Source organism: Macaca mulatta, chromosome X (genome assembly GCF_049350105.2).
Source record: "Macaca mulatta isolate MMU2019108-1 chromosome X, T2T-MMU8v2.0, whole genome shotgun sequence".
In the NCBI taxonomy this organism is placed as follows: domain Eukaryota; kingdom Metazoa; phylum Chordata; class Mammalia; order Primates; family Cercopithecidae; genus Macaca; species Macaca mulatta.
Window position 1 is genome coordinate 24,395,480 of NC_133426.1, and position 13,716 is coordinate 24,409,195.

General features: G+C 43.2%; 1 protein-coding gene across 2 annotated transcripts in view; it reads right to left on the reverse strand.

The window, feature by feature from the left end:
• PCYT1B (phosphate cytidylyltransferase 1B, choline) overlaps positions 1 to 13,716 on the reverse strand; it is a 113,028-nt gene that overhangs the window by 19,700 nt on the left and 79,612 nt on the right. For both annotated transcript variants that reach the window (XM_015127093.3, NM_001258192.2), the window contains 3 exon segments: positions 12,402 to 12,553; positions 9,614 to 9,692; positions 1,755 to 1,897 (listed from right to left, as the gene is read on the reverse strand). In XM_015127093.3, the coding sequence (XP_014982579.1) occupies positions 1,755 to 1,897; positions 9,614 to 9,692; positions 12,402 to 12,553 (374 nt within the window).

Below are 13,716 nucleotides of genomic sequence, written 5' to 3' on the forward strand. Positions count from 1 at the left end.
AAGTCACAGAGCCTAGACTCTCAACGCTCCCTGCCTTGTGAGGACAATTCATGATCACCAATTCACAATTAATGAGCCCCTCCTATTTTGAAGGTACCAATGATCAATCGTGTGAGCCATGGGATAATTATAGCTGCATGTAATTTTAAGTATCTTGCTTTGAAGATGAATCATCCTTTGAAAATGCAGCGTCTATTTTGGGGGGTTAGAATTCTGTATGTATGGAGGGTTCTTATTTTAATCAAAGATATCGGCACCTCAGAGCCCAGGCGAATACAGTTGTTCAGAATCACTAACATCATCTCCAGCAACTGGGCTGCGCTCTTTGCTTTTTAACAGCTTGTTTTGCTTGTTTTAAAGATTATTTATTATTATTATTATTATATAAAAAATGACATCCTGAGGTAATCTAAGTCACTGTTAATGTTCTTTGTCTACTATAAAGACACATGCACATGTATGCTTGTTGCGGCACTATTCACAATAGCAAAGACTTGGAACCAACCCAAATGCCCATCATCAATGATAGACTGCATAAAGAAAATGTGGCACATATACACCATGGAATACTATGCAGCCATAAAAAAGGATGAGTTCATGTCCTTTGCAGGGACATGGATGAAGCTGGAAACCATCATTCTCAGCAAACTAACACAGGAACAGAAAACCAAACACCACATGTTCTCACTCACAAGTGGGAGCTGAACAATGAGAACACATGGACACAGGGAGGGGAACATCACACAGCGGGGCCTGTCAGGGGGTGGGGGGCTAGGGGAGGGATAGCATTAGGAGAAATACCTAATGCAGATGACGGGTTGATGGGTGCAGCAAACTACCATGGCACATGTATACCTATGTAACAAACCTACATGTTCTGCACATATACGCCAGAACTTAAATATTGTTTTAACAGTTGCTCTATTATTAAACTCACAGCAGCCCTGTGGGAACAATATGGTAGAACTACAAAAGGAAGCCAAAGACTTTAAGCTTTATTTAAGCAGCTGTAATTTCTTTGGACAATGAAAAATGGCCATTAAGGTTTCTAATGAGCATCTGTAAGGCCTTAATCAAATGAAAATTTTAAAACGTTAGAATAAAAAAGTTTCTCTGGGTTTAGCTTTTCATTGCCTCTGCCCTCCTCCCTTTCCTTTCAGCAGAAGATAACTCTTACCTTTACAAGGGGCAGATCTCCCAGAAATCCTTCAATCAAGTCTAAAAGCTCTAAAGAGAGAGTTTGGGGTAAGGAGAGGGAAGCAAGGAAGCACCTTTATAAAATGTGAAGCTCACTACCCGTGTCCTTTGGTTAATTTATGTTACCCCTGTGGACACTGGTTTTGTCACCTGTAAAATGGGGATAATAATACATCATGGGTTATTGTGTGGGTTAAATGAGAAAATAAATACAAAGCATTAAGGACACTGCACAGGCATGGTGGCAAATAAATGCCTGTAATCCTAGCTACTCAGGAGGCTGAGGCAGAAGGATCACTTGAGCCCAGGAGTTCAAGACCAGTCTGGACAATGTAGTGAGACCCTGTCTCAAAAAAAAAAAACCAAGTTAAATCAAACTTAAAATATTATACATAGTGAGACCGCATCTCTACCAAAAAAAAAAAAAAAAACAGAGAGAGAGAGAGAGAGAGAACACAGAACACTGCAAAGCACTTAGTAAGTGCTCAACAAACAGCAGCAGTGGTGGTGGTGGTGTGGCATGGTTTTCTTCAGACGGTTTGAGGTGGCATGCTTACATTTATAAAGCTGACATTCAGTTCCTTGGCTGTATACCCTCTCTGGAGGTTACGTCGGGCATAAACATCATAGTCACGAACAATTCTGGTAATGATGTCCGATGTTGAGATGCCTTCTGTTCTCTGTGTTGGAACGAACATCCCTGTTCAAGCATAAAAGAGCGGATAGAGGAAAAATTAAGATCACCTCAGTTGACCCATCTCCTTTAATGGTCCCCCTTTACAGGACAAAGTTGGAGCTCCTGGGTATGCCAATGAAGACTTTATCTCTGGCCCCAAGTGACTCTTCCAGCCTCAGTTCCGTGGAATTCCTCCCTACCTTAAATGCTACATGTTCATCATCCCAGACCTGTTTCCAGGATGTACCATCTACTTGTCTGGCCCCTGCTGTTTAGCCATGCTGAGCCTTTCATTTCTGCCCTGGACACCCCTTCCCTGCTCATATTAACTGCAAAACTCTTCCTCATCCTGCAAAGTCCAGCTTCAAGATTATGCCTCTGGGAAGTCTTTTCTGACATCACCAGGCAGAATCCACAACATTCAGAACCTAACTTATCTTTCATTAACAAAAAATATTGGGCCAGGCATGGTGGCTCATGCCTATAATCCCAGTACCTTGGAAGGCCAAGGCAGGCAGACCATTTGAGTCCAGGAGTTCAAGACTAGCCTGGGCAACATGGCAAAACCCTGTCTTTACAAAAAATACAAAAGTTAGCTGGGTGTGGTGGTGCACGCCTGTGGTCCCAGCTACTTGGGAGACTGAAGTGAGAGGATCACTTGAGTCCAAGGTCAAGGCTGCTGTGAGCAGTGACTGCGCCACTGCACTCTAGCCTGACTCCATCTCAAAACATAATTTAAATATTTGTCTCCACGTAGAAAATGCACATTTTGAAAGCACTGATAGTGCCTTAATTGTCTTTGCACCCCCAGCACCCAGCTCAGCCCCTGTGTCTAGCACATGGAAGGTGTTCAATAAATGCAAATTGAGTGAGAAAGTAAATGAAGACTAAAAACTGAGTCAATGAATTAGATCACAGCAACTCTGCTTCATCCCCAAGGAAGTCTGCTCATGTTATACTGAAGGAAAAGAAGAAAAATTGTACTATTTGTGTCATCTCTGATCTGAAGGCATGCCTGTAGGGATGGTTAGATGATTTATCTTCCTAAGAACAGTCTACTGTACATGGTAGTTTCACCACTCAAAGGCCCTTTCATCTAGAATATGTGGGGCTCAGTGAAAATAAACAAGCACAGAGGATGCCAAGTTCTAATAGAACTTCCTTAAAGTCTTCAAAGATAAATGTGGGTACATCAACAAATATAGGGCTATAAAGAGGTCACAAATATTAACAAAGACAAGAATCAGGTTTATGCTCACACTTCTGTTGCGAACTGAAATGACATGTTGTTGGCAACTGAGATCTTTCTACCCCATATCATTACAGCCACTCAGTCAGAGGCATCAGGCATGGGACAGTATGATGGACAAAGCCTGGGGACAACGGTACTGGGTTCTTGGTTTGTAGACGTGGGCGAGTCACTCAAACCCTCTGAAGGCAAGTTACTTAACTGTAGCCTCCTCAGCTGAGAAAAAGGTGATTGGACATGATGACCTGGAACGCATCTGTGCCATTTCTTTCTCTCTCACTCCCCATATCCAACCGAGTTCCCAATCTACTTCTTAAATGTTTCCCTAATTCACCCACTTTCCTCCATCCTAAACCAATTCAACACCATCTTGGCCAAAGATCACAGCAAGAACCTCAAAACCAGTCTCCAGCGATGCCATTTTTGTCTGCCTCAACCCATAAAGCAAGTTCTACAGAGCGTTCTTACTAAATGCAAGTCAGAGGTCTGCTCGAAACCCTCCACTGGCTTTGTGCTGTTCTCTGGATTCAGAGTCAAATCCTTAACTTGGCTGTGCAGCAGCTTGCATGGTCTATTCCCTGTGCTTCTCTCCAATTTTATCTCAGACCCTCTCCCCTTCACTCCCTAAACCAAGGCCCCAGTGCTATACAACTGCAGCAGGGGCACTGCTGTTGTATTCTGTGGAGTTGGGCAGTAGGCTGACCCTGCCTCAGCCCAGCCATGCTGGATTTCTTCAGTGTCCTGAAAGGGGTGGCTCCCCTCCCCTCACTCTGCCACAGACACAATCTCTACCTGGTTAACTCTTGGGCATCCACTGGGCTTCAGCTTTAGTGTCACTTCCTCAAGCAAATATCTCAACCCTCAGACTAGGTCTTCTGGTGTGTTGTTCCTTCCCATGGACCACTCCCCTTCCCTCCAAATACAGCAAGATCTTTATAAAATAACTTGTTCAACAACTGTCTTGTTGACTATAAACTACACTAGGGAAGGGATCACGCCTTTCTCATCCTCTTCTACATTCTCAGCACTGGGTGACAAACAGGCACCATAGGAATATTTGTTGAATGAATGACCAGATGAATATTGATCTCTAAGTGCCCTTCCAAATCCAGTTCTCTCTGAATGTTTCCATCTTGCAGCCCCAGTGACGGTGTCTCTTTGGAGCTTTCTTTTGATGTCATTTGCACGTTTATAGTATCACTAGCAGAGTGGCTCTGCTGATGTTAGACACAAAACAGCCAGTTTATTATGTTCCATGGTCAGAGGACAGTTGGGGTTTGCCACTAGGCCAAACACTTCTTTTATCACCTTCTAGGAGGGAAGAATCTAACACGGAAAACCAAATGGAAGGCAGAAGATGTAAACATCTACACACATGAACATAAATAGCACCCAAATTGACCCAGCTGTGCAGGAGGCTCTGGTGGGTGGGGGAACCCTGAGACGACATCCCCACCTTTGTGGGATGTCCCCACCTTTGTGGGATGTCCCCATCTTTCAGCAGGCAGATATTTTACCCATACCCCTCCTGCTGAAATAATAAGACAATTCTCTAGTGACTAATGGATTTTAGCAAGTCATGTAAGACATTGATGCCATGAGCTTACCCTTTCTTTGAAGCCAGAAGGTGAAGTCTCTGTGTTTGAGTAACCGAAAGTAGATTTGGCTTAGGGAGAGACTTGCTTTGGCTGGTTGGGAGGTAGGTCTCTGAAAGAAGCCAAGCCCTCTGTTGACATAATGAGATACCCGGCTTCCTTCAAATCCTAATTATTGCTCTGCTAAAAATATTCAGTAATGAGCACGATCAGAGAACCTTTTTTATCATGCTTTTCAGAATTGCAGCATTTGGTTATGGAGCTATTTTAAGAAGCAGCAAAGCACATGTTAATGAAGGAAACTTTCAACAGTAGTAGGCAATATTAGAATGGTGATGAGTAATGTGGACCTTACAGTCTATTTAATTTAAGCTCCATCTTTTTATCCAGCTTTGCTAGAGGATTTTGACACATAGTTCTGATAAGCAGAGCAGAGTGTTGTAAAGCTTAAGTCATGTCCTTGGTATCTCTGGTTTCATTTAAAGAGACTTTTGACTTTCAAAATAAGCCATGATTTTGAGTATGAAAGCCAAATATGGATGCTGAGGCCCTTTCTGAGCATCTTTCTCCCATGATGAATTCTGGCCTTCTCTACCTGGGTCCCAAATAGATCGTTACTGTGATTCTCCCTCCTGCTAAGGAATCAGCAGGCAGATTTGATGGAGCACAAGGAAGGGTCCTTGCACATAGGAAAAGTCACACTGAGTCTTAGCCTGTGCTACTACGGCAAGTAAAATACTACCTGACTATTCAATTTGGAAAGGGCATTGTGGTGGATTAAAGGTGGCCCAATTCCCTTCCCCTGGAATCTGGGCTGGCCTCAGTGACTTGCTTATACCAAATGAATGTGGCAAAAGTAACTCTGTGTGACTTCCAAGACTAAGTCAGAAGAAGCCTTGTGGCTTCTGTCAAGATTGCTTTCTCTCTGGATATTGCCTCTCAGCTGCCATGCTGTGAGAAGCCCAAGCAACATGAAGAGGCCACCTGTACGCCCCAGTGACAACTGCAACTGAGTTCTGTGATCATAGCCAGCATCTAAGGCCAGCGACATAAATGTACCACCTGGGAGCCCCAGCCCAGTCAAGCCTTCGGATGACCACAGCCCCCACCAACATCTGACAACTGTTTGAGAGACCCCGAGCAAGAACTACCCAGTTAAGCCTCTGCTAAAATCCTGCCCCACAAAATCATGAGTGAAATCAAGAGGCTCTTTTAAGTCACTAACTTTGGGAGTCACTTTCTTATGCAACAATAAGGATGCTGGATTGCTAGAGTTAGAAAAATGTTGGACCTGTTCCTACACCTAAACAACTGGAACTTGACATTTTATTCCCCAAATCAGGAAAGCAACATATTCTTGGCTCACTGACGGCCACTCACCCAGAAAGAAAACCGCCACCAAATGCTTATTCTTATACTCTATAAGGTAGCCAAGGAACTACTGCCCCCAGGAAACACTGATTCAAGAAACACTGGGGATAACTCAGCTGGATGAGAATGCCTGGTCCAGATCTTTGCTACTCTAAGTGAGGCCTATGGACCTACAGCATCTAACAACCTGAGAGCTCACTAGAAATGGGAATCTCTGGCCCCACCAGACCTACTGAATCTGAATCTGAATTTTCACAAAATTCCACAGATGATCTGAGGCATATCTAAGTTTCATAAGCACTGGTCTAAAACAAATCCTTATGGCAATTTTAGGAAAGGAGCAGCTGGCTCACAGCTCAGATCATACAACTTTAAAGAGTATTAATCAGGCCAGGCATGGTGGCTCACACCTATAATCCCAGCACTTTGGGAGGCCGAGGTGGGAGGATCACTTGAGCCCAGGAGTTTGAGACCAGTCTGGGCAACATAGGGAGACTCTACAAAAAATTTTAAAATTATCTGGGCATGGTGGTGTGTGACTGTAGTCCCAGCTACTTGAGAGGCTGAGGTGGGAGGATCGCCTGAGTCCAGGAGGTTGAGGTTGCAGTAAGCTATGATCACACCACTGTACTCCAGCCTGGGTGACAGAGTGAGACCTTGTCTCATAAATTAAGTAAAGTAAGTAAATAAATAAATATTAATCACGCCATGCTATAACCCATCTTGATGTAACTGAGGCATCTGCCAGTTTCTTCTCCAGTTCCAGAGCAGACTTCCAAGTCCGAAGTGTATGAGGTTTCCTTCCTTGGAACTCCTCACAAACAAGATTGAGACTTGAGAATTAACATTATCCAATGTTCTTGACTTCTGAAGAAGTCCTTCCTAAGAGGATGGTACAGTCCCCACCACCAGCCCTGCAGGGGATGGCATGGAGCTTTCCAGGCTGGCCCCCAAGGAGTGTGAACCAACAAAAATGCCAGCAGGGAGAATACATACATTCTATGTAACAATCATTTTTCAAACTAGTATCCAATGTTGTTTTCATTTCTAGGGATCATGTCTGTCCTGAGGCCCTGTTCTCATGGACACTGAGACCTTGATGACTTCAGGGGGAGGCAGATGAAGCTGAGAGTACAGGAGACCATGTTCAGCCTTCAACTTCCAAAACAGTCTCTTTTTAAGGCTCATTTAAAAAGAAAAGTTAAGAAAGGCAAGAATTTCACTAGGAAGAGCCAGGCTTTGAGGAGTATAAAAAGGGTATTCTAAATCCCAGAAGTGTCTTTTGAACTATTAAGAACCAGAGGCTGAGTAGACTCAGGGTACAGAATGTTTGACTATAAGCCCTGGAGTGTATGTTAACCCTGGGAAGGCATTAAATTAATTAAGGGGCAGTTTTCTGCTCTCCAGGAAGAAGAAAAGGACCTCTGGGAGTTGAGGGGAGGAGTGCAGAGAGGGATGGGGAGGCAGACAGCAGAAGTGAGGGAACAGAAGTGCGGTCTGTCCCTTGCTCTGACTCAGGTTCAAATCCCAGGGGCAGGGGCAGGGGCAGGGAAGAGACCCCTTTAGAAGGCTCAGTGCAGGGCCACTGGCACCTTGTCAGGAATTTTGGAAGGAAATACTTTTACAGAGGCCAGCATGGCGGGCAGGTCAGACAGGGCGTGACATGGCTTACTCACATTGCCTGGTTTCCCTTGCCCTCTAGTAGATTATGGAGGACGTTTTTTAAGTTTCCTGGGGACTCTCTAGAGGAACATGGAAGGAAGTCCAAGATTTAAGATCAGCATGACTGCTGGGCAGCACACCTATAGCCCAGGGAAGGGAATCCTGCGACAGAGGCTGTGGTCAGGACAGGCCAAAGCGGGGAGGTGACAGAGTCTCAGAGGTTGCCACAGGGGTCTGGTAGGTGGGGCTGATGGCTGAGCAGGTCTTGAGACCTCACAACTAAAGATCCCCAACCCATGCCAGGCCAGAGTGTTCCAGAAACTTAGATCACCTCAGGAGAAAAAGGCAAAAAGTTTACTCTACACAGTCTAAGTACAAACCTAGAAGAGTCTGAATGATTTCACATGTCAAGTGTTTTTTTTCCCTGTCAGCTGTGGAAATGGGGTTTCCTAGTTAAGTTTAGTTATGGAAACCACTTATGGCCCCCCAGTTGCTCCTTCCCACACAAAAGACCTGATCACAGATTCCCCTGCCTCAGAACAGTATTTGGTTCCATGTAACATCATATGGAAGCAAGCCTCAACCAGCTTGTCCTGCCAGTCTCCATCTCTGCCTCTCACCTCCACACACCCTACACTACATTAACATGTTTATTTTCTCCAGATACGCTGTGCTTCATACAGTTCCACCTTCGAACACGCTGCCCTGGCCTGCTGTACATACTCTGCCACAGGCTGGTTATATTTTGGGTAATTATTTATGTCTTTCTCTGCTCTCTCTCAAGGGTGAGGTCTATGTCTTATTCATTTTCTCTCATACAATTCCTGGCTTATAGATGCACTCAGGGGATTCATATATTAAACAATGACAGCCAAAACCATCCAAAGATGGAACAGGCTGTCTCAGAAGGCAGGGAGCTCCCCATCATGGGAAATGTAAAAGCATCAGTTCTGCCGGGAGCTGGCAATGATGCCAAGAAGGAGATAGGAGCCTGGGTCAGTGACCCTTAGGAGCCCACCCTACCTCAAGAATCTGAAGGTCCATGAGTACCAGGAAAAGGCTATAGTGGCAGCGGGCTGAGTGGGAAATGGTGGGAGCAAGCTGAGTGGAGTCCCATTGGTCCCCAGGAGTGGGGAAGATGGCTCTGATGGCACATGTCAACAATGGCTCTAGTATAATGCAGGGAGCATTAGACTTCTTGAAATCCCTATGCATATGGTAACTCACTATAGTATCTGCACCTGCCAGATAATGGTTTAATGTATGTAGGAAGGTATGCATGGGTGTACCTACAGTGCCTATAGATGAGATGCATGGTAGATAGTAAACAGCAGAAAATAAGCCAAGCCATTAAAACATTTACCCATTTTCTTTGCCTCTACATGTGGTACCTGATAATATTACTAACATGTGACAGGATGACACTAGAAATATGGCAGGACTAACTTTGGACACAAGGAGTCCAGGTTATTAACTAGCCAGTTATCTATCTTCTTCTGGAAGGAAATTTCTTGGGAGTATCCAGTAATTTCATTGTGAAGACTTAATTATGAATGGGGAAAATGGCTGCCCTTTAAGTAATGGGGTCCTGCATTTTTCGTCTGATGAGCCCGGAAATTAAGCCTCAGACCTAAAGTTGAGCACTTTGGTGCTCAGGTTCATTCCTATATAAATACCTAAATGGTATCTGTGCCATAACTGAGCCTTAGCACATGTTAACAGTGGCTTGTAGAAGCTGTTTGGGGGACATCTAAAGTTGTAACTCCCTGTTTGTATACACTGCAGATGTCCCAGGGCAGATGTCTCTTATTACACCCGATTATTGTGATGTGTTTGACAGGTGAGCAGAGGGGAATGCCTCACCTGCTTCCTTTATGTGCTTGTAAACATCATCAGAGCCAGCAGAGGAATACGGAATGTCATCATGAGCCACAAAATCAATCTGTTGAAGAGAGAGAAGAGTGATGTCACCACTGGGATGGATGTGCATGTCTACAGATTTGAAGGGGGGAATGGTGACTTCAGAATGCCTTTTCAAAATAAGGCAGTTGTATGTTATATTTATAGTGGAGACCTGAATCCTTGGCTGAAATGTATTTCCAACTATTTTCATTTCTATGAGATAATGGGAACTAGAAGAATAAATGTTTTGGTTTCTCTCCTTTGCTGGTCCCTCTTTCTTGTCCTACCCCAGAGAGTAGGTTTTCTTGGCCTTCTGTCCTTCTGCATCTAAAGTTTATCCTTGAGAGAACCTATTCATTCTTTGAATTTTTATCATCCCTCCTATGATGAGGAACCCAAATCTTCATTTCCTGTCCCATTGATGGCAATGGGCACTCACACTTAGGTCACATTTTATACTGTGAAAAGGAATTTGTCTCTTTCTTCATTCGATCCTCATAACCACCTTGTGAGGTGGGCAGGCCACATGTTACTACTTCAGTTGGGACATAAGGTGCTGAAACTAGAAAATTTGTTAGATTTATCCGAGGCTTAAAGACTGGAGTGGGCTGCCGGCGCACCAGGCCAGGTTTAGTGGGCTGCCGGCACACCAGGCCGGGTGGTCTTAACTCCCACTGCAGCCCTCTCTTTTACCACCTCTTGTTGTCACTTTAAATCATCCTGTCCTGAATTTACTTCACCTTTCTGAAAATGAGTGACCCCTTCCAAAGGCACTTTTATTTTATTCATTTTGGGTCTTGGGGAGACCCAAGCCTTGGAATAAGCCTCTTTTCTCTACTTATTTCACTCACCCTAGGTTCCACTGGGATGTGTGTGTGTGTGTGTGTGTGTGTGTGTGTGCACATGCATATGTAAGTGTGTACCCATCATTTTCTCTCCATTGAGACTACACCAAATCCAGGACCTGGTCACCCAGATTACTGACACCAACTTGTATCTGGCCTTCCTCACTGTAGGCCTCCTCCTCTCCAAGCCATCCTGCTGTCACATGGGGTATCCTCCTTAAACAGGTTGTTTTTTTGTTTTTATTTATTTATTTATTTATTTTCTGGTCATCTTAATGCCTGCTTATCTTTATTCCTGTTTCCTGCAACATCAAGTAAACACTCCTTGCCTAGATTTTAAAACCCTTTATAACAAGTCCTTTAAAATGGGGTTTCACTCTACCTTGAGAGGTAATTTAGAGTAGTAGTTAAATACTTGAGAGGTAGTTTAGAGTAGTATGATTCCCTGCCCCACTACTTGCTAGCTATATAACTCATAAGTTGGGGGAAAGGATTCAATCAGGATTTCTCAAGCTCAGTACTAGTGACATTCGGGACTGGAGAATTCTTTGGTGTCAGGAGTTGTCCTGTGCATTGGCACATGCTTAGCAGCATCCCTAACTTTTACCCACTAGATGCCGGTAGCACCCCTCTAGCTGTGACAACCCCAAATGTCTCAAGACATTGCCAAATGTTCCTCAGGGCAAACTCGCCCCAGTTGAGAATCACTGGATTAAATGATATAATTATGTTAAAATGCTGAAAAATAATTAGTACGGAGTATATCCTCAATAAATGTTTATTATTATTATTAATTCTATTCTTAGCACTCAAACTTAGTTCCTTTTCCTCTCCAGTGTATAATAACAACTTCTCAGGGTAGCTGTGAGATTGAATTCAATTCATACAATGACAAAGCCCTTAGCACAGTGCCGGGCACATGGTAAATACTCAATAAATTACAGCCATCATTATCATTATAAGTATCCCCCATAATGCCTAGCACATGTTGAATATACAATAGATGCTTAGTAAAAATGTGGTAGTGATTACTGGAAGTAAATCATATTGTAGTTTTTCCTTTTTCTTTTTATTCTCACTGGGAAATTGTCTCTTCAGCTATTACTCATGCACATTTATCAGTGTTCTCTATTCTCTTCTGCATCGTGGCTTTAAAAATAGAAAAGAAAATTCTTAGAACAGCTTAATCTTATTTTTTTTTTTGTACTGCTTATAAAAGGAAAGAATAGCTCCTAATGTGGGGCTGGTAGGGAGATACAAAGCACATAATTTGATGCAGATCAAAAGAATCTCTCATGTTTCCAACTAATAAAAATCTTATGTCAGTAGGATTCTCAGGGTCACAAAATCATAGATATAAAGTTCTTTCTTTAAAGGCTGACCTGTGACCTTCTGGATAAGATGTGTGTTCATTTGTTCCATGAAAAAGAATGCCTATGAATCAATAAGCATCAATAATGACGGTGGTGATGGTGGTGACAATGACATTTTTGGAGCTCTTGCTATGGGCCAGCCAGTGTTCTAACTGCTTAACTAAGATTGTCTCTTAGATCTTCAAAACACGCCCACAAGGAAGATACCAACATCATCCCATTTTACAGTTGAGGTAAGCGAGTACAGTGTGGTTAGATATCTTGTTTAAGGTCTCACAACTAGGAAGAGATAGAGGCAGGATTTGGACCTGGGTGGGTTTAGCTCCAGGGCCCATACTCAAAGAAGTGAAAGGATACCAGCCCTCGGGCTTGGGCGGAAAAGAAAGGTGCCACATCAAGCAGTTCCACATGACAGTTCCTGAAATTACCTCTTTTAGAAATTGAGAGAGACTTTGGGCTTTCTGTAGTCTTAGCTGCAGAACCAGACTCCCTAATCTTGCTACTTAGAGAATGTGGGAGAATGACAAGTACCTTGTGTTTTTCCAGAAACTCTGGCGTGAGTGTCCAGGGAGCATCTCTGATTACTTCGTCTACGTAGCGACAGTGTCTGAGAGCTTCGTATCTCTCGGCTTCATTCATCACAGTGAAACCTTTGAATTTGTGGGTGAGATCATCACTGCAAACTGAAACAGAGAAATGCATTAAATGCCATTACTCAGCCCAGGACCTGCTCACAGCCACCCTGGTTCAGACAAGGCTTCTTCAGCAGGACAAAAGAAGCACAGCTTTGCTAGGTGCTTGTCATAATTGAACTCAGTTTTTTAAGGGAACAAAGGATTTGGAGAGCAAAGTAAGCTGAAATCCACTGACAATTCAGAATTTCATTTTAGTGCTAATTACATCTGCATTCTCCATGGAGGCTTCTATTAAAATTATTCTCTACACTACCTAATGTGACTTTCATGTCTTTTTATTTTCCTATCCCACTCCTCAGTGAAAATTACCATTCAGAAATAAAATGACCAAATGAACAGACAGAAGTGAGAGAAGGAGAGGAAACAAGAGGCCTGATTTATAGGAGGTTTGAATGGTTTGAACAATCGGTTCCAATTATTTTACTAGATTATTGTATTTTGCAACCCAAGTATGAGACAGACAGACAGACAGACAGACACACACACACACACACACACACACACACACAAATACATGTACTTCTGTTTCTGGATTGAGGGCCAGTCACTACACATCAGGCCACTCAATCAAGAGGAGAAAGTCATAAAATCAAAGGTTTGATCTAGTAGAGTTCATCCTTTCCATATCTCTTATCCTTTCTAGATCTCAGGTTCCTGAACCCTCAAATGGGGATATCTTCCACTATCAGCCTTAGAAAACATTTTTTGAGAACTTACAAAAAAAGTGCTTTTAAACAAACTGAACAATAAATACTATTCACTATCCTATCTTTTGGCTGGCCAAGGCAGCTTTCCTAAGATCTCCTATGTGTCAGGAAGAAATACCACTGTGGGTACAGTCCCTGTTTACCAAGATCCCAGTGAGAGCCTTGCAGTGGCCAGTCAAAACTACCTTGACTGATCTTTGCAATGAATTTTTTTTTCTTTAAAGTATTATGTACTTACAATAAATTCACTAATTTTTTTTTTTTTTTTTTTTTTTTTTTGAGACAGAGTCTTGTTCTATCACCCAGGCTGGAGTGCAGTGGCGTGATCTTGGCTCACTGCAACCTCCACCTACCAGGTTCAAGTGATTCTCCTGCTTCAGCCCCCTGAGCAGCTGTGATTACAGGTGTGTGCCACAACACCCAGCTAATTTTTGTATTTTAGTA